General features: G+C 55.6%; 1 protein-coding gene across 1 annotated transcript in view; it reads right to left on the bottom strand.

The window, feature by feature from the left end:
* SLC2A1 (solute carrier family 2 member 1) overlaps positions 1–25,250 on the bottom strand; it is a 28,304-nt gene extending 3,054 nt beyond the window's left edge. The window contains exons 1-7 of the mRNA XM_082671598.1: positions 25,048–25,250; positions 13,466–13,561; positions 2,175–2,335; positions 1,781–2,021; positions 953–1,115; positions 679–866; positions 315–419 (exon numbers count right to left, since the gene is read on the bottom strand). Coding sequence (XP_082527724.1) covers positions 315–419; positions 679–866; positions 953–1,115; positions 1,781–2,021; positions 2,175–2,335; positions 13,466–13,561; positions 25,048–25,065 — 972 coding nt within the window. The 5' untranslated portion in view covers positions 25,066–25,250. The remainder of the gene's footprint in view (positions 1–314; positions 420–678; positions 867–952; positions 1,116–1,780; positions 2,022–2,174; positions 2,336–13,465; positions 13,562–25,047) is intronic.
* Between the last annotated feature and the right edge of the window lie 322 nt (positions 25,251–25,572).

Raw genomic sequence — 25,572 nt, 5'->3', positions numbered from 1 at the left:
CTCCTCCCTGGGGCTCAGCTCGGGGACTACACAGGATCTGAGGGAATGCGAGCTGGCCCCCGAGAGCCAGACAGCTGAGCATTCTGGCTGTGGCCTTGGGCCAGCCATTGCACTTCTCTGAGCGCCAGTGTCATCAGCTGTTTGATAGAGTAATGAACTTGACGAGTTGTCCAAGATGAAATGAGAGAGCACTTAGGGAGCCCGTGATGCGTGCCTGGCTCACAGTAAAGGCTGCTGTTTGGTCATGAGGCCCTGAGGCCCCAAACTGGACCCCAGCTGCCGACTGGCTGTGGGCAACGATGCAAAAGACTCACCGACACGACAGTGAAGGCTGTGTTGACGATGCCGGAGCCGATGGTGGCATACACAGGCTGCTGCACCCCCGCCTTCTCGAAGATGCTTGTGGAGTAATAGAAAACCTACGGGACACAGAATTCGCGGAGCTCAGCCAGGTGCGGTGGCTCTTCCCCGGCCTCTGTCCCAGTGGGGTCAGGACACACGGTCAGTAAAGAATGAAGGGGACACTGCACCAGTGCCCTCATGGGTTCTGGTTCTAAAGGACAGCTGCTCCTCTGGCAGGGGCTCGTCTGTTGTTTTAAGTGTGGGACCTGTCCACAGCACACACTTGACTGCAGGGTTTGGCTGGGGCCACAGGAAAGGGTGGGTGAGGGCACTCACAGCATTGATGCCAGACAGCTGCTGGGACAGCTGCAGCACCACGGCAATGAGGATGGGCTGACGGTAGGCGGTCGAGCGGAACAGCTCCAGGATGGTGACCTTCTTCTCCCGCATCATCTGCCGGCTCTCCTCCTTCATCTCCTGCAGGTCGCGGGTCACATCCGAGGTCCCGCGCAGCTTCTTCAGCACTGGGGGGGCCGGAGGGAAGGCGGGGGTGGCTCAGAGCAGGGAGGAGGCCGGGGCCGGGGGCGGGGAGGGGCAGGGCCCGCCGTACCGCTCTTGGCCCGGTTCTCCTCGTTGCGGTTGATGAGCAGGAAGCGGGGGCTCTCAGGGCAGAAGGGCAGCAGAATGCACTGCAGCAGGGCTGGGATGAAGATGACGCTCAGCAGCAGGGGCCACAGGTCCTGGTTGCCCATGATGGAGTCCAGGCCAAACACCTGGGGGCGGCAGGGCCAGAGCAGCAGCTGTGAGCACCTTGCCCTGGGCCCACTCGCGGCCCCGATCCACCCAGGGGCCTTCTTTGCCTGCTTTGTGGCAGCTGCTGCTTTCGAGAGAGGGCTCTCGTTCTCAGTCTAGTTCTGCCACTAACGTGAGGCTTAACTTCTCTGAACCTCGGTTTCCTCATCTGTGACAAGGGGGAAGTAGGACCTACATCACGGCATTAGTGGGGGATAAGATGGCAGGGCTACAGACATGTCTGGCAGGGGGATGGGGGCTGCTACTTTGCCACAGGAGGATTTAGGGATGGGGCAGGGAGAGCCTCGAGAGAGGGGAGTGCATATATATATATATATATACACAAGCATCAAGGCGTGGAGGTGTGAGAGGGTCGGCATGTTGAGGAACCAGTGGGCTGCCCTGTGGTTGGATCCCCACAGTGAGAAGAAAGGACGCGAGGCTGAGTGGGCTGGGATGAGAAGGGTCCAGGCATCTGGACTTGCTCTCCCACCGGGGGGGCCCCGGGAGAATGGTGAGCGGTGTTCTCGGGACCTGCGCCTAGGATGTGTCTACGAGGCTGCCCTTTGCAGGGCTGTGGAAGGCCAGGTGAGGAGTTGAATCAGGACACACACCTGAGGCACTGGAGCCACGGGTGGGGGCTTACCTGGGCGATGAGGATGCCGACGACGATGCCCAGCTGGTGCAGGGTACCCAGGGCCCCGCGAAGGTCCGTGGGGGACACCTCCCCCACGTACATGGGCACAAAGCCAGTGGTCAGGCCGCAGTATACACCAATGACGAAGCGGCCGAGGATCAGCATCTCAAAGGACTTGGCCAGTTTTGAGAAGCCCATGAGCACAGCGGACACAAAGGTCAGCAGGTTCATCATCAGCATTGAATTCCGCCTGGGGGGCAGGACGGGGAGGAGGTCACAGGTCAGGCAGGTCCCTGGACCCCCCAGAGGCCCCAGGGGCTGGGTCATAGGTAGACCCTAGGACAGCCAGGGAAGGCCCCCCACCTCCCACTCCCTGGGCAGGGCCAGGACCCCTTCTGCTCACCGGCCAAAACGGTTAACGAAAAGGCCCACAGAGAAGGAGCCAATCATGCCCCCCACGGAGAAGATGGCCACAGAGAGGGACCAGAGCGTGGTCAGTGTGGTGGGCAAGATGCGCTCCCCATAGCGGTGGATCCATGTCTGGTTGTAGAACTCCTCAATCACCTGCAGGAGCAGAAGCAGCCTGGTGGGCGAGGCCAGGACCCAGTCATCCTTCTCCCTTGCACTCCCCCACCTCAAAGAGGACCATTTTATCACGGGATGCTAGAGGCGGCCCAGGGGCCCAGCACCAGGCCCAGCCCCAAACTCGCTGCTTTCTTACGCCGGGTGCCACCCCTTTTGTGGGCCTCAGCCACCCACACCACCGAGGGAGAGTGGCGCCGGCTCTCACACCTCCCCCAGGGGTGGTTTCCAGTGCCCCGTAGTTTCAGGCGCTCAACAGGACTTTCTGGGGATGATGGCAAGTGAACAGTGGTGGAAGTTCAGGCATAGCAGAGAGAGGCTCAGAGAGAGAGTGCTTCTTCCCGCATGCCCCTCCCCAATCCCCCTTGCTGGGGAGGAAATACAGCTGGACAGAGGCCCTTCGAGGAAGGGAAGGGCAGGCTGACTTTGCACTCAGGCCTGGTGTGAGCAACTTGCACACAAATGCTTGTGAGACCCACCCCCGGCTGGCCTGGGAGTTCCGCTCTGAAGGACCCATGGCCTCGTCCCCTCTCTCAGGTGCCCAGTTGGGCGGTACAGGGAAAGCTACAGACAAGGAAGCAGTTCCAGGAACTGGAGACACCTGTCCTAGAACAGGCCTCCTGCTAGCCCTGCCCCCACCAAAGGGAGGGCCTGGCTGGCCCAGGCCCAGGAATGTGGCAGGCGGGCAGCACTGGTTCTGCTTGCTCACACTCACCCCTCCTCTCAGGTGATGCAGATACATGCCCAGTGCCTCGGGACAAGCCCGACCCACCCAGCAACACGCGCAGCCACAGGCCCACCGTACCCAGAAACAGCCTCCTGTGTACACACGCCATCACACACACGAACTCGCGCTCACATAATCTGAACATTCCCGACTTCCGCCAGTCACAAACCTGCATGCCCCTCTTCCCCTCCCCACTTGCAGCTCAAACTCAACTCCGCGCGAGCCCAACCCATCTGGCACCCCTCCCCACTGCAAGTTTGTGTGCACCGGGCAATATGCAGCCTCTCATACAGTACGATCTCCACTGGCACTGCTCTTGGCCCTCCATAACCCTCCCAAGCTCCAGGGGTCTAGCAGAAGAGGAGGCTGTGGGTAGCCGCAACCGCCAAATGGGGAACCAAGCCCCACAGTCCCAGGGAAGCTGGACAGCTCAGGGGTGAGGAACCCGGACGCAACCAAGTTCAGACCCAGCTCTACCACTCATCTCCAGTGTGACCGAAGGCAAATGATTTTATCTCGAATGACATTAGCAATATCCACTTCCATAGTGTTGCGGGAGGTTAATGAAACACCCTTGGCAGTGCTCACACGGTGCTTGGTACCACCACTGAGCTGAGGGACCCCACCACGTTCCGGTACTGACCCAGGGGCAGTGCAGGCCACTGACAAAGGCTAACAGAGCCTGCGTCCCATAATTCAAAGTCAAGGCTCCTGCCAGGTATCAGTCCCACCTCCCAGCATCTCTACTTTTGCCCTATGCACCCTTTCCCCCAGTTCCACGGTTACTCCTCCTGGAGGGCCCACCTGCCTTACCACGCTGAAACCTTTTGAGACCCAGCTCAGAGGGTCCCAAGAGTCTGTCCTCCCTGAGGGCAGGGACCCCAGTGGATTCACCCCAGGGCCTGTCCCAGAGCTGGTGCAGGGGGGCCTAGCAAGTGGATGGAGGAGCAATGAAAGGGCCTTAGGCTTCCCTCCTAGCAGCCCTTGCTTCTGCCAGGGGCAGAGAAGGCAGATTTCAACAAAACAAACACAGAGTGCTTGTGTTCTTCAAGGGACAAAACCAACCCCAGAGGAGGACTGGTTGGGAACAGTAATGCTCCACTTATCAGGCTCTGCAGAAGCAAGCTGTCCTGGGTAAGGGAACTGTCCAGATAGATGGCCCTCACCCCTTGGAGGGCCCATCATCTGGCTGGAAAGCTTTCTCCCTCCTGTCCCTCACACTCTGCCGCCCAGAGCAACCAGACCTACAAGCAGGGCTCCAGGGCACTGATGTCCTTGGGGCTCTCTGCAGGGGCAAGGAGAGGTGTTTGCCCCAGATGACACTTAATTTTTGCATGCTGTAGTTCTCAGGCTCACCCCCTGCCCCCTGTGTTTCAGATGCTTGTCTCACAGAGCTCTCCACATCTCGTTTTAAAATTTGTCAAGTCGGCTAATGGAACTTGCCTGAATTGTACGCAGAGCCAATACGTGTAGTATTTAGGCAGTAAGTGCTTACTACCTAAATGGGTTTAAGGGTGTGAGGCTGAGGTCTTTAACCCTCTCCTTGGGATCTGGCTGGAGATGTTGAGGAACCATGTGTTAAGTGAGGTGTTACCAGAGCCTCCCCAGTTAAGTCTCCTGCATGTGGTAACAAGTCAGAGGGGCCAAACCCTGGCCATGGCTAGCTCCTTTATGGCTCCTGAGCCCCTTGCTGCTTAGACCACTTTATGGGGTTGAGGCACGGTGAGCAGCCAGCACCGTCCACCTTGGCCCCAGGCTCATCCTCTTCACCCCCCAGCAGCACTTCTTGGCCAAGCCGAGGTTGCCCACTGGGTTCCTGCCTCTTGATCTGGTGCTTGAGATTTGTGGGAAGAAGCCAAGTGTGGTTTTCCTTTCCTGTGGGCGGTGCGTGGGCTGTTTGTCCTCTCCCCTCGGGTCCATGCCCTGTGTGGGGGGTGAAGCTGGCCCTTGGCCCAGGAAAGGCGGTGGGTCCCTGGAGAACAGGAGAACCCTGCGTGGGGAGAAGTTCTGGGGTCACCTCTTCCACCCAGCCGCTGCCTTGAGCATCATCCAGCAGTGGCTGGGTGCCCATCATGGAAGAAGAGCCTCCTTACTGCTCTGCACCCTTAACAGGATCCCACAGGCCCGGTCTCGGCAGCGAGCTTCCTGGCGGCCTCCTCAACCCCGGCTCATGTCTGAGGCGAGGCCTCACACGTGCTTCTTCTGAATGTTCTTTGCTCACATTCTGGTTACAAGCCTGGGAGCTACCCTTGATCCTGCCACTGCCCCACATGCAGTCACTCACCAGGTCCTGTCCATAAAATCCTACCTCCTTATCGGTCCTCCTCTCTACTCACGCAGCACCTGCCCTAGGTCTCACCTGGATTCTGCTCCTGATTCCTCCCATCCACCGAAGCCAGATTCCGATTCCCACCATTATTCCCTGACTTGGCAGTCGAGCCCTGGACGTCAAGCAGACCAGGCTCAGCTCTCCGTTTGTCTCTGTTCCCTTGCCAGCCCATTCCCAACCCCTCTCCCTGCCAAGGGTCGGTGTGAGTGCCCGCGTGCTGGGGAGAAAAGGCAGGTCCCGGTCAGCCATGGCATCAGGCTGTTGGAAGCTGAGGGGCTATTAGAGCTCTTTCTCTAAGCATCCCCTCATTGAACCTAGGGCAGAGGCTCACTTGGCGACACTGTAGGGGCCAGCCTGGAGAAGCAGGATGGCCCTGGGCAGCTGCCATCCCTTGGACTGAATGGTTTCCAGTAAAGAGCTATTCCTCATCCCAGCAGTTCTCCTGGGGGTGAGGGTGGGGAGAGGCTTGTGTCATGTCTGTCATCCCCCCTCCCTTCCCTGCCTGGGTAACTGTGGCTGAAGGACCACACGTCTCTCTGTCTAGAGCAGAAGTTCTGACTTCCTCTGTGTCAGGGCAGCGTCTGTAGTGAGGCTCTGGGTGTGAGGCGGAGCCCACTGCCTGGCACATGGAGTAAGCTGTTCCTTGTGTCACTGTTCTCTCAAGGAGAGAAGCCATCTCCTTGAGAGGAACATTAAGGACAGAGTTTTCCATTTTTTAATTACTGCAAGACAAAGCATTAACCTAGGAATTATAGTACAAGAAAGAACCTGAAGGAACTAGAGGCTTGCCCTGGGGAGTAAAGCTCTATCTTCAGAACTCGCTGGCTGCCCAGGCCGAGGGACCCAGCAGGTCTGCAGAGCCCCAGGGCACAGACTTCAGCTCAGGGGAAAGAAGAGCTTTCTAGGCTTCAGAGGGTGAGATTACCCATGTTACAGTTAGTGAGTCCCCTGTCAGCAGGGAGCATACAAGTCAAAGTTTGGATCAGGGATTGATATAAACAATTTATGTAAAAGGCTAGATAGAAAATATTAGAGTCTGTTGATGACTGCTTATTTTTCTTCCCTTCCCTCCCTCCCCGCCACCCCAACCTTTTAAACACGTAAAACCCATTCTTGGCTCATAGGCCATACAAAAACAGGCTGCTAGCTGGATTTGGTCCCCCTGCCAACCCGTGTTCTAGAATTCCAGACCACTGCCAAGAGAAGGGGTATATGTTTTGGAATTGCTGGCTGCTCTCCACATATTCCCTGCAGAGGCCTGGTCTCCTAGATCAGCGGGCCCCAACCTTTTTGGCACCAGGGGCCGGTTTCATGGAAGAGGGTTTTTCCACGGACCGGGGGTGGCAGTGGGCGTGATTCAGGCAGTAGTGATTCAGGCAGTAACGCGAGCGGTGGGGAGCGGCTGACCGGCCCGCCGTTCACCTCCTGCTGTGAGGCCCCCCGTACTGGTCCCTGGCCCGGGGTTTGGGGCCCCCTGTTCTAGATCATCCTGAGAGGGAATCAGCTCTCTCTCAACCCTTTCTTCTCTTAGATATACTGTGGGGATGAAGGGGTTAAACAGCCGCCCAAGCTTCGAGGTCCAGTCGGGAGGAAGAAAGGGCCAGCTTGTCCAGTTCAGCCCCTCAGCCTGGCTTTGACCCCTATTTCCAGTTCCCTACCTACCCCTCCCCCACAGCTGGGGCTGCCCCCACCCCTCGCCCCAGGTGGTATGTCTCCATAGCAACTCAGCCACGCCCCAGGGTCAGCTGGGAGTTCGGAGACAGATGCTACAGGTGGGGCTGGACAGATAACTTCTGGGTTCCTCAGGGCCTCTCCCTGGGGCCTGGTGAAGAGGCCCAGGCAGCCAGATGGAGCTAGAAGCTGGGCCCCAACCCCAGAGCAGATGATCGGACCACCCTGGCTGCTTTTCTGGAAGAGCCCTGATAGGGCTTCTCTCCAAGCCTTTGCTCTGACCTCCTCACTGGTCCCTGGCCTTTGGGGTCTCCCCTGCAAACAGAAGGATCTTCATTTCCCCTGCTCACAGCTTTTCTTGTCTCCCCACCACCCTCAGGATGAAGTGTCTCTTCCCACCCCACATGGCAACGCCCCCATGCTGCCTGGGCACCCCACACCTCTGCACCTTCGCTTTGCTGCTGCTTCGCCTTCTGCCTGGTGAGCTGTTGGTCACTTTCTAGAGAACGCGCCATCCCTCCTCTGGAAAGCCTTCATAACCTCTTCATTACTGCAGTGGTTCCCAAACAGGGGCAATTTGCTCCCCCCCACAACGTCTGGAGACATTTTTGGTTGTTACACTGGCAGGGGTAGAGGCCAGGGATGCTGCTAAACGTCCTACAGTGCATGGGACGGCCTCCGTGATGCCAAAGAACTATCTGGCCACAAATGTCTATGGTGTTGAGAAAAACCCTCCTCTATGGGCCAGGTACCCTCTCCCTCCCCCTTGTCCGCTTACACCAGCCTGTCCTTGTTTCCATCACCGCCCCGGACAGCTAACTATGAGGCACTGTGTGCTCCCTCTAGACTAAACTCCAACAGGGGGACAGTCTGGTTCATCTGGGTCCCAGCACAGGGCTGGAGGCAGAAAGCATTGTCACTAATTGATGAACAGGCCATGAACCGGAAAGGCTTAAGAGATGAGGGAGCTGTGGCAGGGTGTCGTGGTGTAAGAGGCTGTGCAGCTGTGCGTGGGAAACTGGGACGTCTGTGCGTGACTCAGCTTGAAGTAAGAGCAGGAGAGAGCAGCAGGGTAGCAGTTGTTGGCATGTAAAAGGGTGTTTCGGTGCCTGTAAGTGTAACTGCCATTTCTTCTGTGGTGGTCAAGGATGTAGACTGGAGCCAGACTCCCTGGATTTAAATCCCAGCTCTGCCACTTACTAGCTGTGTGCCCTTGGTTTAATTGCTTAACATCTCTGTGCCCTAGTTTTTTATAAAACAGGGATTATGGTGTCTCCCTAATGGGGTTATATTATATGGAACAATTGAATTATTGTTTCTAATGCATTTGGAACAATGCCTGGCACGTGACAAGTGAGCTGTAAGCTGTGAGGGTCCATATAAGCGGAGATGGGCGAAGGGGAGAGGGGGCCCAGAGCCCTCTGGATCTAGGCAGAGGTAAGGAGAGGCTGCCTGGAGCCTGGGCTGGGAAGCCCATCTTGCCTCCAGTACTTTCACTCACCAAGCAGGTCGTCCTGGGCAGACCTCGCCTGCTCTCTAGACCAAGTTCTTCCTTTGGCAAACAAGGAACGTTGAGCCTGCGGACTGTCAGGCCCCTTCCAGCCCAAGCGGTCTGGTTTCTGAGGATGCCTCAGACATGCCTGACACTGTCCCTTGGCCGGGAACTCATGGTTCCTCAATGGCCTTTAGTCACCTCTGTTGGCAGCTCAGCCGTTTGGGGAGGGGAGAGGTAGTTCTCTCCACTCAGTATGATGGTCAGGACGCCCTTGCTCATTTATCTGCTCTCTGTGTGACTGGGCTCCCCTCCTACCCTGCAGAGGCCGGAGGCCTGGCAGGGCTGTCGTCATCAGGCGTGAGGCCTGGCGTCCATCTGTAACTCAGCCTCTCACTCTCCAGGTGACCTCTCCCAGCCTCGGTGCCTCCTTTATGAGGGGAAGATAAGCCCGGCCCCACCCACCTTGTGGGGCTGCTGTGAGGAGGCAACTTATTAGGAGGTGCTTTGTAAACATTTAAGATGATGTTATGATTAATTAACCACTTCCAAGAGGAAGCCCTTTGGGGCCTGTTTTATGGAGGAGACCAAGCTTCCGGTAATTAACAGCAGTACTGGCACCCTCACCTCTAGTGGGACAAAGTCTCCATTGGCAAGTAGGCCAACCTGGCCAGCGCAGTGCAGTTTCCTAAGGGAAGTGCCTCTAGACAGACAAGGGGGGTCGGCCTGGTCAGCGCGGGCCGTTAGCAATTCCCCATCAGTGGAACACTTCATGCCACCGCATCTCTGCACAAGCCGCTCCTATTGCCTGGGATACCCGCCCCTCCTTCCCTCTGGGGCCGATTTGCCCTCAAGGTCTAGCACAGCTGCTAACTCCTTCGTGAGGCCCCTTCTGTCTCTGCCATCAGCCCTACCCCCAGCATTAGTCATTCCTTTCTCTTCGTTCCCATAGCACCGAGAAGCCCTCCGTTAATAATACTGCGGCTCTTCCCAAGGGGTCTCCCCTCCCCACCCCGCCTCTGCACTCTGGATGGTTGAATGTCTGGAGGGCAGGGACAGGGCCCAGCTCTGACCATGTGTCAGGCAGCTTCCTGAGGGCCAGGGTGAGCCTGCGGTGTTCTCGGCTCTATCCCTCCCCCCATCTAGGGCAGTGCCTGGCATAGTCCACGTTGAGTGACGGTGTTGGCACAATCACTGGGCCCTCCCAGGACAATGGCTATGGTGCCTCCCGAGGCATGGCTGTCGGCTCTGAGCCCCGCTTTCATCTCTTCCTCTAGTGTTGTCCTCTCCCCTCTTCACCTGTTAAGTTTATCCTGTTTGCTCCGGGTTGGGAAAACTACGGCCAGGCTTATGAGAAGTGTCTGTAAAGTACAAGAGTAAACAGGCGGAGGAGTGCCTGAGCACACGCCCCCGGAAACGCCACGCAGGTCTCTCACCTCAGTCCTCAGAGGCCGGCTGCCCAAGTGACCTTTGGACAGGTGCCCGCAAATGCTCCTATAAATGTTTACCGCTGGGCCGTCTGTGCTGCCCGGATCCCCTGCCCGCTGTCCCGCCCATCTTCCACTGTAATTCTCACCTTTCGCCTGTTTCTGATTAGATGGGAAGTCCCAAGAATTAGAGAACATCACTCTGGGTTTGTCCACAACTGCACCCTTGGAAGTGTCTTAGTCCCTTCCGGCCAAATGCGACCCCTTTGCCTCTGCTCCACCACCACCGGCCTCCTGAAGGACCACCCCCCCCTCCTTATCTTCACCCTCTCCTCCTCTGCTGATTCCTTACAAGCTGTTTAAAACTGAAGTCTTCGTATTAAAAAAAACCTTAGCCAGACAACCCCTCTGGTGACCACCCTTCTTTCTTCCTTCTCTACCGAGTCCCTTGGAAGGGCTGTCTCTGCTCTCCCCCATCTCCCTTCTCCCTGTTCAACCCACTGCAGGGAGTCTCTACCCACAGGACTCCACTTGGACAGCCTTTGCCACGGCAGGGTCACCGGAGGGTCTTTTGCCTTTGGCAATATGGAGCTGATCTGCCCAGGTCAGCCTCCGGAGCACCGGATAGCATCCCTTCACTCCGTCCACATCTGAGTGCCTGTTCCTATGGACGGGCACTGCTCTAGGGACGAAGGACATGGCCATGGACGCTCATCCTCAGACGCTTCCATTCTTCCTCTGGCTCAGAAGGGTCTTGTCTCCTGGCGTAGAGGTGCCAGCTCTCCTCCTCCTTCCCAGGATCTTCTGTCAGTGGGTGTGCTCTCCAGGGCTTGACCCTTACTTCTCTTTTTACTCTGCAGTCCCTCTGGGAGATCCTTCTCTATCACTATGGATACCGGTGACCAACCTATCGGTCTTCTCCCACTGACTACCCTCCAAAGAAACAGACCCCCATGTCCAAGTGCTTGTCCCGCCGTGTCACCAAACCTCAGTTCCTGCATATCCCACGGCACCTCCCTGCTCTGCCTCCAGACCCACATCGCCCGAACCAGAAATCTAGAAGCCAGTTTTAAACCCCACTTTCTCATCCTCAGGCTGAATCGATGATCAGCTCCTGCCCATTCTTCCTATTCAGTGTTGCTTTTTCTACCCCTAGTACAGCAGCAGCCTTCTCACTATTTCCCTGTCTCTAGTTTCACATTCTGAGACCCATCCCACTGCACCAGACGCCTGAATCATTTCCCTAAAATGCAAATCTGATCCTATCCGTCCTCTTTAGTGGAGCTCTGAAGTCCACACTCCCCAGCTCGGCCTACACATTGGTGCCCACCTGCCCATTCTTGCTGTGCCACGCCCTGCCAGTGGCTGAAGATTCTGCAGATGAAACTACCGACCACAAGAGCCCCTTGTGGGCAGCTTCTGGCTTACCTCGTCGCCCTCCCATCCTTCTCCCTCCTCCCATTTACCCTAGTGACACACAGACTTTCTTTCCTCTGGGCATTTTATCCCCACCTGTGGGCCCCTGCTTACCACAACCCTGTTCTGTTTCCGGAAAACACCTCTATCCTGTTCTTAGAGTCCTAGTTCTGTCACCATGCGTAACTCACTATGTGATCACAGTCACGTGACCACCCCTGTGATCACTTAATCCAGTGCTTCTCATCTTTTGCTGCACATTAGAATCAACTGGGGAGCTTGAAAACTTTGATGCCCAGACAGCATCCCAGACCAATGAGGTCAGATTCTGTAAGTGTCAGGGGACACTGTCTGTCCCCTGTCTCTAAGACTGTACACACTTTGCATCTGTAAGGATTCCCAAAGGAAGCCAGCTCCGAGGCACACACCTTGGCAAGATCTGCTCAGAGCACTTAGCAGAAGCAGGGCTTGGAACTGCTTCAAGCATGGGCCCATGGTCGCCATTTCCCACAAGCTTGGAAAAGCCCCATCACGTCCGCTGCAGCTGAGCATGACTCAGCAGGCCTGGCCGCTCTGGTGACCTGCTCCCCAGCATCGGGTGTGGCCCCCACGGCCACCCTCCGCCTATTTGGAGGAGGCCCAGCTCCCCCAAACAGGCCCCAATCCTCGGGAAGCAGCCACATTCACTTCCTGGCCTCACCCGTCTGGACCATGAATGTGGCCTTGACAGGACAATCCACTCTCATCTTGTCCTGCCCAGGAAGGTAGAGACTTTTAAACTGACCAGGTGGCTGGTCCGGAAGACAGCCTGAGGTTGTGTAAACAACAGAGTTTGGCTTCTGACTCCACCATCCCCTAGCTATGTGACCTTGAGCCCATTGGTCATTTGACCTGCCCTGGGCCTTGGTTTTCGGGTGTATAAAATGGAAATCACCGCCCGACCTTATGAATGTACACAACAGGCCTGGCGCAGAGGAGGGGCTCGTTACAGTCTCCTTTCCTGCCCCCATCCTCCGCTCTCCTCCCCAGAGCGGTGGGTTGGCTACGCTGGAGGCCCTCACCGGGGCACCCCCCAGTCCCGACACTGGTGAGCACGTGAGGACAGATCTGGGTTGTGCTGTGGGGAGAAGGGAATAAGCGCACACTTGCACCCCTCCAGTTCCCTAGGGCAAGACGCCATTTTTGCTTTGCCTGGCCCAGGGCCTCCAGGGAGATAGGCAGTTTCAGCCTAGAATGGGCTCCCTTACAAGGGAGTGTGCTGCATGTGGATGGGTGAGAGCACGGGCTTGGGGACCACCTGGCAGGGAGGGCGCCAAGGCAGACTGGTGTCGTATACCAGCTCCATCCCTGACTAGCTGGTCATGCTGGGCAGGTTCTGGCCATTCCCCACACCTGCAGGGTAGGAGTGGGCACGGCTGCCTGCCTGCCTTAGGGCTCGGTGTGATCAGGTGAGAAAAGCACCACGGAAGCCCTCTGTAGCCCCAGAGGGCCGCACGAATGCAGCATCACTACACCGAACACGGCTTCAATTTTTACAAGTTTCTGTGTCGGGTGGGAGGTTGGTCAAGATGACCTATAAAGGGCTTCCCTGGTGGTGCAGTGGTTGAGAGTCCACCTTCCAATGCAGGGGGACATGGGTTCGTGCCCCGGTCCGGGAAGATCCCACATGCCGTGGAGCGGCTGGGCCCGTGAGCCATGGCCGCTGAGCCTGCGCGTCCAGAGCCTGTGCTCCGCAACGGGAGAGGCCACAACAGTGAGAGGCCCGCGAACCACAAAAAAAAAAAAAAAAAAAAAAAAGGTAACCTATAAAGACCCCGTGGTTCTGTGGGCCCCAAGGTTCCAAGGCCAAAGCTAAGAGCCTCTAACCCATTCAGGGCCAGAATATTGGCTGGTAAGGCAGATGGTGAGTTGATGTAAATGACTCCAATGTCCAAGAGGCAGGGTGAGCACGTGTGTGTGTGTGTGTGTGTGTGTGTGTGTGTGTGATGGGGGCTGGGGTGCACAGCAGAGCCCTCTGGTCTCGAGAAGCCTAGGACAGCACAGCACTCACCTTCTGGGGGGCATTGATGACTCCAGTGTTGTAGCCAAACTGCAGGGAGCCGAGCACTGCCCCTCCCACGGCCAGCATGAGGCGGCCCGTCAGCTTCTGCAGAGAGAAAAGCCCACACTGTTGGAGGCACGCCAGGCCCAGGTGACTAGAGGGCAGGGCCTGGGCTGGCAGGTTCCCTTGTTCAGATAGCTTGCCTGACTCCTGGCACCACACCAGCCCTTCTCTGAAGAAACCTGGCCACTTCCTGACCTCAGGTGCCCAAACCAGCCCTGCCAACTTCTAGACACCGGGCTGGCCAGACTCATTCCTGGGGAGAGAGGGTAATTAGGGTCTTCCCCCTCTCTGTAGCCAGGGCTTGGCCTTCTCCGGGGTCTCATTCCCCTGTTGAAGCCATGCCTGGGCTTGAGGTGGCTCCAGCCTCTCTGGCTGGGAGGCCCAGGAACCAAGGCAAGGGGGGCCCAGTTACGTGGGAGGAGCGGCATGGATGGGCGAAGTGCCCTGGATTTGGAGCCCAAGATGCCGGCTTCTAATTCCAGCCCACCTGCCTCCTTGCTCTGCGAATTCCAGCAGGTGAGTCCCCTTCCCCACTCCTCCCAGCCCGTCTGGTTGCTTGTCTGCAAACCCTCGCCTCCATTCACAGGGTAGATACTGAGGCAGAGACAAGTTCCAGCTTACTCAGGGGTCTGCAGAGAGCCAGGCTGAAGCTCGGGGCAACCATCCCCAGACCACGAGCTTCCCAGGGTTGTTAGGACACAGATGACATACCAGCCAGGAATGTGCTTTGGAAAAGTACACGACACAAGGTGAGTAAGAGTGCTGGGTCGAGGTGTTTCCAATGGGCAGAGGGCTGGGGGAGAAAAAGGGCAGTGGGTTCTGTCACCTGGAAGCCAAGGGCTGGAGGCAGCAGGGAGGGAGGAGGCCAGCAGGCAGGAGGGCCCGGGGAGAGCAAGGTGCCTTGCTAGGGAGAGGACTTTTGTTTTCTTTTAAAATGAAGACGCCAAGATGTATGACAGTTAAGGCAGGCCCTTAACTGACCGAAAGAACGGGGCCCGGGGGGAGGGATGCCAAAGAAATGATGGGCGGGCATTCACCAGGTGCACCACATAGGGCTGGGCACTGGAGGAGAGGGGTGGAGGCACAGATCCTGAGCCGCACCTACCTGTGGAGGGGAGAGCCTCAGCTTGGCGATGGCCTTGGTCTCCCCCCCTCCCCCCAGAACCCAGAAGCAGCCCTGACTTCGAGATCCTCACAGATAGCGCTGGGCTTAGCTGTTAATCAGACACATTCCTAGTATGTTCTTTTCATTCTCTAGAAGCCGTCAGGCCATCGATTGCGAAAGCTAAGGTTCTCACGTCAGAGGCTGAGAGTAAGGTTTCAGCCAGCAGGAGTTCAGAGCCCATTCCTTGTCAAGGGAGAGCTGGATCCTTCCTTCCCACCACGGGCTCCTTCCTGGCCAGACTCTGGACATTCATCCTAGACGCTGGGCCTTTCCTCCCAGCGGGCTGCACTCCCTGTAAATCCTGTCTGTCACAGCCCACCCTGCCCAGCACCCCTCAGAGCCTCCCTCCCAACTCCTTAGGGAGCCTTCAGACCCAAGGCTGTTGGTTCCGAGTGGGTGGTGAGCACCTGACAGGCCTCCTCTGGTGGGCCCCGGCCAAGCCCAACTCCTCGGGTGACCACTGGGATTAAGTAAGAGAAGGTCACAAGGACGGCACGACAGCGGCTGTTGAACCCCCACGTGGGGGCTTTCTGCCTGGTGAGTCACAGGTGTCACGGCTCAGGGTTGGCCTTGAGGTTGGCCATCGTCTGATACTAATGGTATACAAGGTATATATTATTCTAGTACACACTCGAATAAATAGAAAACTAGCAATGCAAACCTAGGATTTGAAAAAATGTGGCATAGCTATATAATGGAGTACTTAACAAAGAAAGCTCTTTAGGTACTGATTTGGCATACTCCCCAAGTTATATTAAGTAAAAAGCAAAGCTTCAGAACAGCGTGTTGTATGCTACCTTTTGTGTGGGAGGGAAAAAAAAAAAAAGGCTAGGATGGGGGAGAATATACACATCTACTTCCTTAAAAGAACGCACAAGAAAGGTAACAGTGTACCTTGGGGATCTGGGTGGCAGAGGCAGGGTAGAAGGGAGAATTTTCATTTTATATCCCTTTGTACGTTTTTGAATTTTGAACCACATGAATGTACCACCTATTCAAAGTATTTTTTACAAGCCCTGTGGTTTCATATTATTTAGAACACAGCAATTTAAATAAAAATAGAAGTGAAAAATGATACAGATGATATGCGGCTCTGGTAAAAATCGTGCCCTTGCACGAATGCCCTCGCAGAAGGGGCTCTGCTGGGGGCAGTACTGTTACTACAGCCCTGTCTCCAGTCTGGCTCTGGTGTGCCAGGGGTCTCTGGGCCTCTGAAGTCAGTCTTGGGGCCCTGCTGAGCAGCTGTGCCTCTGAGAGCGGGGGCTGCTGGGAGCCAAGGACAAAGCCCTCTGCTGGACTTTGCCACTTGGCAGGTCAAGGTCAAACTCTGCTTTAGAAAACCTGCCCACCCACCGGCTGGGTTACATCCACATCCACCCAGGCAGGCTGCTGCGTCAGGAACTACTAAAAGGCTCAGTGACTCGCGCCCTGGGCCCTGGTCCTGACATCAAGGAAGAGGCATCAGGTCCACTGGGAAGGGGAGGCTAGTGTGGTCCGAGCTTCAGTTGGTGCACTGCGGGAGCCCTGCAGGGACAGACTTGTAATTTTGCCTGGGACAGTCAATCAAAGGTGGGTTCCTGGGAGGTGACACTGGAGTTGGGCCGTGAAGGACATGCAGGGAGTCTGCCAAGTGGAGAAGCGGTGGCAAGACTGCATTCCAGGTAGACAGAACAGTACGTGCAGGGGGAAGAAGGGGGGGCCCTGCAAGGCCGGATCTAACGGGGTGCTCAGTGTGGCTGGATGCTAGATCCAGGGGAGAAGCATGGCCCCCGCTCCTGGGTAGGCAAGAGGCACCCACCACCTCTCGCCCCCACCGCACCCAGCGTGCTCACGACAGGACTTGGAATCTGAAGACCCAGGCTGAAAGGCATCGAGCTGCTTCCCTCACCTTGGAGTTGAGATATGTGGTAGCCCTGACTCTGGGTCTCAGTTTCTTCACATAAGAAATGGGGATAAGAGTGCCTTCCCTTAAAGCTTGCTGTCAAGCTCTGCATCATGGAGCCGGCAGGGTTCACTCGACAGGTGTTCGCTGAATCAAGGAGGGATGGGAAGTCCCCATGGTACCATCTGCCTCCACCAGTCCCGTGGCTGGAACTGAAAGGCGGTAAGTCCATTCATTCAACATGTATATATTTACGTGCCAAGCTGATGGACTCGTTGGTGATGCCTTAAAGAAGGGGTACAAGCCCCACAGCTCACAGCTTTCTTGTGGAAGCCTTTTATAGGGGTGGAGGAGCAAGGGAGAGTCTAGAATCTGGGACCACGGCCGCCCATCACCACCCCTGGGGATGAGGCTACCTCCTAGAACATCCCGTGCTGTTCCAGGCCTTTGCCCTTGCTGTGTGCTCTACAGTCTCCAGCTTCTGCTCCAAGCAGTTGGGAATACCCATCTGCTGTCCACCCACCACACTGGGAACTCCTTAAGAATGGTACCTAGGGTGCCCAGAGTAGGGCGCAGCGCTGAATATTTATACAAAGCAAACCTGTCACTTCTGAAATTAACTTTTTGGGCAAAACTGGCTCTGCATGTATCTGTTCTCTGAGAACAGTGTTCATCCTAACAGATTTGAACTCGGCCATGTAGCAAACCCCTGATGAGTACTGGAACATCAGCTCTGAGAGCTGGAAACAGCCTAAAAGTAACTCTCCAGGCCCCCACCCCAACCCACAGGGCTGTGGAGGAAAGACCTCTGACCCGAGTTCAAATCCTGATTCTCCTAGGGGTGCCCCAGGCCTCTCAGTTCAGCAAGCGCTTGGGCTCGGGGTCCTGCACGAGGAGGCTCTCATGCCCTCACCCCTCACCACCCCATCCCAATTCTGGGGGTCTTGAGGCCCACTTAGAGCTCTCCTCCTCCCAGGAAGCCACTGATGAAATGTTGGCTTCAGAACCTCTCCTCCCACACACGGGGATGCCGGGTGGCCTAGCCAGGTCATGTAACTTGCCAAGCACCGTGCGTGGCCTTTCGACTTGCGTCCGTGGGCCGGGCCTTTCCCTGGCATGTACTCCAGCTCCGGGCTCTCCCAGTCAGTACTGGCAGAGGGAGGGCATGTGGCCACGCCATTCAGAGGTAGGTTACTCCCAATGGGAGGAGGGTCCGGGAGGAGGGTCCTGGAGCCGGGATGAGCCAGATGTCACTCACGTCCTTTCCTCCTCCCACAGCTCCTGAGTAGCCCTGGGTGCACTGGAGCATGGGACAAGGACCTTGTAACTGCGTGGTCCCCAGTTCTAAGCAGGGTGGAGCAGGGGTTTATGGGATCCGTGACAGCTCCCTTTTTATTTATTTATTTATTTATTTTTTACTTTAATTTTCTAAGATTTCATTTGAACAAAATTCTGGGAGATGAAAAAAGAAGCGCAAGGAACTGCAGAATTGCTGTAATACCCTCATGCGATTGATGGGGAGCCTAAGGTCAGAGGGTAGGGGCCCAGGATACTCGGCAAACAAAAGCTAATTCTGGGACTTGAGTTCTTTGGATTCCTGGACAAGGCATTTTACCCTCTGAACTCTTCCAGCCTGTCAGGTCTTTTCAAGAAGAAGAGTAATAACCATGTGAAGCCTGACCTTCAGGTGACCTCAGGCATTTACTCCTCCCAGCCATCTTCTTCAAGTCCTCCAGTGATGTCAGGACTTCTGCATGGCTGAGCCTCCCCTGCACCCCGCAGTGGCCCTGGAGGCAGAAGGTGCTCATCAGTCTTTAAAAGCAGAGAGGAGAGGGAGCTGCCGCTTTTATCAGCACCAGCAGCACCGGGCAGGCCCTAGGCAACGTGCCAGGGGCTGCATCCACATCCTGATTTAACCACCATCACCAGGCTCTGGGGGAGAGATGGCTCCCACTTCACGGATGAGAAAATGGGAGACTCAGAGAGGAAAAGGCGGATGATCAGGAGGCCTTCGGCTGCTGGAAGCTTCAAACTGAGGGGTCTCTGCCGCCAAACCCTTCCTGCTCATGTCCTCCCCTGCTTCCGGGTACTGGTCCCCAAAGGAAGCAAGGTTTCTATCTGCTCCTTCCTTCCTATGTAGGTCAAATTCCATTCCAGCAACTCGCTGGGCCTTGCCCAGTTTGAGCCAGGACAGCCCAGGCCCAAGCTCAGAAACCTCTCGGTCGCTTGGGTAGATTTTGCTCTAAGACCAGGTTGGTCAACTATGGTCCGTGGCCAAATCCAGCCTGCCAGCTAAGAATGGGTTTTACATTTTTAAGTGGCTGGGGGAAAAAAAAAAAGAAGGCTAATATATTGTGATACATGAAAATTGTATTAAATTTAAATTTCAGGGGAGTTCCCTGGCAGTCCAGTGGTTAGGGCTCAGTGCTTTCACTGCCGTGGGCCTGAGGTTCAATCCCTGGTTGGGGAACTAAGACCCCACAAGCCGTGTGGCTCGGCAAAAAAAAAAAAAAAAAAAAAATCAAATTTCAGTTTCCATTAATAACATTTGATTGGAACACAGCCAAACTGTCCCCCATTCCTTTGGGGACCAGAAGTCTATATTGTTTATGGCTGCCTTTGTGCTACAACAGCAGACTGTATGGCCCACAGAGCCGATGGTATTTACTTACAATTTAGCCCATTACAGAAAAAATTTGCCCATCTCTGCTTTAAGCTCCAGGTGCTCTGAATTGCCAAGTGCAAACCCAACACACGAGCTGCACAGGACTTTTCAAAGCCTTCCAGGCAAAACCAAATCGTCTTCCAAAAAGGTGTTAAATGCAAACAAATGACTCCCTGAGAGTCAGTCAGCACCCGGGCATCTGGAGAAGCTGACACCCCAGAGAGGTACCCATTCAGTGGAGAGGTGGGCACCAATTTGACTATGATAAGATTAATTTGATAAGACCATGGGAATATGTAAAGGTCCTCAACACTCTCAGCAGACAAGTTTAAGTACCCCACTTGTGTGACCTTGAAAAATCCTCTTCCCCTAAGACCTCCTGTTCTCCATAAGAGAGGCTTCCTAAGAATAAGAAATTATATTACTAAGGAAGGACAATACCTGAGTGCATGTTCCCAACGCTATTCTAGTCAATGGAGATTCAGCAATAAACTCAACCGAATCCCTGCTTCATGGAACTTGATATTTTAGTTGGGGGCTGGCAGCGGTGGGTAGGGTGGAAGGATAGAGAAAAAAACACCTAAAATACATCAGGTGGTGAGTGGTATGAAGAGAGAAGGTGACGAGGACAATCACTTAATTCTTAATCACGGTGGGACATTTTGTGATGGAATATTATGCAGCTATTGGAAAGAATGCAACACATCTGTATGTACTTGATACGAAAAGAGTGCCGGGTAAAAAAGCAAAGTACTAAACGACGTATAGAATGTACATTTTGTGTACGGAAGGAGGAGATAATGAACTTGTATAATGGCACTTCCTTATATGTGCAGAGAGAAACACTGCACGTATTGGTGGGTGAACAGGATGGGCTGCACTGGGCTGCACAGAACTATGTAGAAAGCGTGATCCAATTACACTGAATTCCATTTATAGGCACACATACACACATGCACAAAAAGAGGTCTGTGAGGGTAAACACCAAACCATTACAACTGGGAGAAGATGTTTACTCTCCTCCTTTGCATGCTTCTCTATAGTTGGCTCCATTACAGTACTTCTGTAATTTAAAAAAAACCCCTGCAACCTGACCTAGAGAGGCAGGTATTATCCCTGTTACAGTTGAGGAAATTAGCTCCAACAGGAGCTGTGGCTGGTCTGAGGTCAAATGGTAGAGATGTTTCTGGTGGAGCCCTTTCCTCCTCACTCCCCAGTGCCAAAATAGTGGGGGTGAACTCTGGGCTAGGCGCTCTGGGCAGATGTCCTGTCCAGCAGAGGCCTCAGTAGCCAAAGGCTCGTTAAGCTGGGGTCTGGCGACAGCTCTCTCCCCTTCCAGGGTACCAAGGCCCTGGGGAGGCAAAAGCCAGCAAGGTGGTGGTGCTGAAGTCTTAGAAAGGGTGAACACTGCCCTCATTCTGCACGAGTTCAAGGTCTGGGAGCCCTGCTCCATTACTGCAAAACCCCAATGTTTATGCATTAGCTATTGAGCTACTCCCTCCCTGGCCTGGAGGCTGGATGGCAGAGCCTTAGGCTCCACTCCATGCCTCCCACGGAAGAGGCCGGTAACAACTGGAGGTTTGTTTTGGTGACCAGGCCTAGACACAGCCTCTCTGAGCCCATAGGTCCAACCAGGAGCCTTCTCAACCTCTACCATTCTGGGACGCAGGTTACCAAACTGAGCGGCTCCGCCCAGGAGTGAGGTGGGGGAGGGGTGAGGTTGCAGGTCCCAAGCCAACACTGCATGCTTCCCCTTTGTCCCAGGCCTCCCCAGCTCTGCCAGCTAGGGTGGGAGGGGGAGAGAACTGGATGCCTGTACCCTTGGAGCTGGAGCAGAGCTCTAGGCCCTGACATCCTGTGACCAGGAGGCACTGGGTAAAGCTGAGCTCCTTGAAGTCACAAGCTGATTACAGGGGGATTGGGGGTTGACCCAGCTCCAGGCCAGGTAGGGTTGGTCCCGGAATGGCCCAGCATGGGACAGGGATCATCATGGAGATGTTGACGATGTCCGTACACCCAAACTGGACGTGCAGAGGGTCCTTCCACTGAAAATAGCCGCCACCCTGCTTGAGGGCACTGGGCAGTCGCCACAACTACCATGCGGAGTGAGCCTCCATTTTACAGGGAAGAAAACCGAGGCTCTGAGGAAGGCCACTTCCCCCAGGTCATAGTTTTATGAGGATGTGTTTTGTTTCCATTCACAGAAGACTTTCAGTTGTCAAATTATATCTAATCCAACTATTAGACTGTACCCAGAAAGTGGCTGGAAAGTCTGGGAGTCGGGGAACTCCTGCTCATTTGGGGTGAGTGGAAGGTGGCACATAGGACAGGGGTGTGCAGAAAAAAACATGTTCTTTAAAAACAATACTGAAGAACATCTCAAATTTTTTGTGACAGCCTTATCTTGGCTAAGCCTCTTTCCTTCTCTGGCCTCAGTTCCCTATTTGTCAAACAGAGTTGGGACATGCACTGGAAGGTCCCTTCCTGCTGGGGACTTTCTTTTATCCTCTTATGCCATCCTAGAAAGGCTAGCAGGTGTTTTGTGGTGGGAGGCTAGTATGTGACCTTGGAAAAGTCATTTTCCATTGGACTGTGATGTCATCATGACTTGTTATCACCCTCACGGGGGCGGGGGGCAGGGTAGCCACATCAGTTGTCCCATCTCTGGGCCTGGCACTCTCACCCATGGGCTACTCTGCAAACCAGCTTCCTGACAAAACCCCTACTGGAGAACTAGCCAGCAGAAACTTTAATGATTTACCCAACCAAGCGATATAGCCCGAGCATCCTGGGACTCCCCAAAAGCTCATGTTGCCCAAATGCCAGACTTCTGGACAGAGGCTGCAACCCAGGTAGCAGGTCACCTGGGGCCCAGTAGGTGCAGTGCATCATGGGAAGCCAGAGAAGCAAGGGATATTTATGGAGCATCCATGGGGACAGATAGACACATTTATTTCTGAATTCTTACAGACACTCTAATGACAAAAATGACATCATTCTGCAGACGTGGCAACTGAGCTAAGCTGGAATTCAAAACCACAAATGCAGGACTTCAAAAGCCTATGCTCTTCCGTATCACTGAGGGGCTGAGGAACCCCACGGATTTCTCATTTCTCCTTTGTCTGGAGGGCGGAGTGGCAGAGTCCTGGGGCATGACTGGGGTGCTAGGAGGGACTAGTTGGGAGTTCTTCACAAAGGGCTAGGTGAGACATCTGGGGGCAGGGCTCACCCTCATCTGCTGCCCAGGACGGAGCATGAGCAAAGCGCTGGCTGGGACAGGAGGGTCTTCAACCTGTCTCCTCCCTACTTCCTACTCAGTTAAACTCAGCACAGTGAGCCACAGAGGAGCACGACAGAAAGCAGGAAAGTCAGCTGAGTCAACTGCGGAGATGAGGAGGAACATAGCCGAAGGAACTTCAGAACTAGACACACCTGGTTTTAAGACCTTGGGCAAGTGATATAACTTCTCCAGGCCTCAGTTTAACCTTTTGCACAAAAGGGCTGGGCTTGCTGATCGAATCAGCAGCTCCAAAGGGAAGGGCTTTTTTCTAGAATGTATACAGGATGATCCATAGAAAGTTTAGCAAAAAAATAAAATAAAAAATAAAATGTTTTTACTATAACTGTTATCTGTATTTGTCTTTTGAAATTTCTACTTTATGTAGGCATATAATCTATTATTATAACAGTGCACATACATGAATTTATAAATACAGATAAAGCACTGGGAAGGAGGTGCTCCAAAATTATTTATTGATGGAGCCGGCAATCAAAAGTTTGGAGGATACTGCATGAAAAGCACCTACCTGCTACAGAACTGGCTGGCACATGGGCACCCCTGAAGTTAGGCAAACTCTCTCCCCTCAGCTCAAAATTCAAGAAAGTCTATGGTGAAAAGGGATAGTGTAGACTGAAAGCCCTTTCTGATTGGCCTGGGTTCAAATCCAATTCAGCCACTTACTAGCTGTGTGACTTCAGGTAAGTTACTTCCCTTCTCCGAGCTCTAGGCCCCTGAACCAGCAGAGCTATATATGGAGGGTCAGTGACACTGAAAAGCATTTGAGCCCAGAGCCTAGTGAACTACAAGTGACTGTTGACTTTCTCCTCCACTTTTCTGTCTCCTCTCAAAATACTCACTTCTCCACTCAACAGATGAACACCCAGGTCCTGCATCACATGCTGAACAGACATTTCTTACCCTTGCAGGAGTGAAAAAAGTTTTCCCTTTCTTACAGACAGTGAAACTGAGGCCCAGAGAAGTTAAGTGACCTGCCAGAGCCCTGAGGTAACACAGCAAATATTTAAGCTTTGCAGTGGCAACGTTCTCACCACTAGCTAAAATAGCTTCTCATTTTATTTTTATTTTGTTATATCCCAGCATAACGGCTCACCTATGACTGTCAGGAAATGTGTTCTGGGCTCAGGGTCTCTCTTCAGGCCAAGGCGGGGTGGTGAAGCAAGTTGTTTGCATTCATCAGGCATAAAGGAACCTTTTCCCGCTGAGGGTACAGCCTGGCGTCGCTGTCACGCACCTCTCCGCCCAGCCAAGACCTTGTTCAGTTCCACCGGACACCTCCACAGCCCATAGGAAGGGCAGTGCAGAGTTCAGTGCTAACCCCCCATGCCAGGTGGAAAAACGGACATCCTCGTGCCTTCCCTGCCGAATTTCAAAGAAAAAAGTCACTTGAAAATATTCTATAGAAAGGGGAGGAAGGGAGGGAGGAAAGAAACAATGCCCTACAACACACAAGGTGGGGCCCAATAGATATTTGTTGGAAAGGAACCGTTCTGGGAAAGTCACAAAGATCCCCCGTAGGACAAGCCCGTTTACAGATGAAAAAAAGAGATCTTATCTAGGCAGTTGCTTGCTCCCAGGGGAAGGGAGAGTCCTCATCTATTCAGTCCTGCGTCCCTCAGCTCCCTGGCGCGCGCTACTCCCACTCCACTCCAGCCAGGGGCCCCTTCCCGACCCTCGGCCCCCCCGGGATCGCGGCGGCGGCCCCTGGGGTACTCTCTCCGTCCGGCCCTCACCAGCTCCGCCCGAGCAGGGAAACGTGCCACCTCAGAGCACATCTCCCCGGGTCTTGGCAAAAGCTCTGGGGCCTGCACTACGCGGAAAGAAGGGCCTCGGAAGTCAGGTTTTTCGCCTCAACCCTGTAGCCAGGCACCCTGGGGTTGGAGCCCGGGCCTTAAGAGAGTGCCCTCCGCCTTGGAACCCCGGAGGACCGGCGCGGGGACTGCGCGAGGCCGTGGAAAACGCCCAACACCAGGCCGCGCGCCCAGTGTGGCGCCCAGGAAAAGGGAGCATCTGTTCCGAGCCGGCCGAGCGGGGGCGGGTCCCTCCTCCTCCAAGCGCCCGGGCCGGGGCCCGGCCGGGGGCTCGGCCGGCTCAGCCAATGGGCGCCGCGCTCGGGCCCCCTCCCCCGCCCCGGGAGAAGTCGGAGCAGGGCCGCTGAGGAGGAGATCGTGAGCGACGTGCCGCGCCCGGGCCCTGGGTCCCCCGGCCCTGCCGGGACGCGTGGACGGCGCGGCGCCCCCGGAAGGAAGCCAGCTGCTCGCTGCGGGCGCCAACAACGCACGCGGCGCCCACGCGCCCGCCAGATCCCGACCCCATCCCCGCCCAAGTCCCCGGCAGCGGCAGGGCGCTGCGCTCCAGGCCCGCGCCGAGCATGGCTCTGAGAGGCGCGCCGCCGGCCACGGGCTCACAGAGCGTCCGGGCCGCCGGGGAGGCCCGGGGAGGCCTAGGCCAGCGGAGGGGTGACCGGGGGTCCGCGCCTTTGTTCCAGGTGGGGAGGGCCCGCGGGCGCGCGACTCACCTTGCTGCTGGGCTCCATGGCCGCGCTGCGCCGGAGGCTCTGGCAGCGCCGGGTGCGCGGGCGGCGACGGGCGGGCGGGCTGCACTCTGCGGATCAGGCTCCGGCTCCGGTCCCGAGACTCCGACTACGACTCTGACTCTGACTCTGGTCGCTTGGCCTCCCGCTCCCTAGCGAGCTAGCTCCTGGGACCTGCGGCCCACGATCTGAACGCTCGCTGGGGTTACCTCTGAGCGCTGGGACGTTCTCGTTTATAGGACCCCAGCCATTGGCTGGCGCGGCTGGGGTGCGGGGGGGGGGGAGGAGGGGTGGGCAGAGCCTTGGGGGCGGGGACTGGGGCACGTCCGGGGCGGGGCTCCGCGGGGAGGGGGCCAGGGGCGGGGTAGTGGGGCGGGAGGGAGCCCCGCGGGCACCTCGCTGTGGCTGAGCGTCTCCCCTGCTCTCTGGGTCCCGGGAGTTCCCTCGCTGTGTGACCCTCAGCAAGTGTGCGCACCTCTCTGAGCCTCGGCAGCCTGTAGCAAAATGGAG

This window comes from Grampus griseus (assembly GCF_964374135.1).
Source record: "Grampus griseus genome assembly, chromosome: 1".
Taxonomy (NCBI): Eukaryota; Metazoa; Chordata; class Mammalia; order Artiodactyla; family Delphinidae; genus Grampus; species Grampus griseus.
The sequence above is the reverse complement of the archived record's forward strand: the minus strand, read 5'-3'. Positions and strand labels throughout refer to the sequence as shown.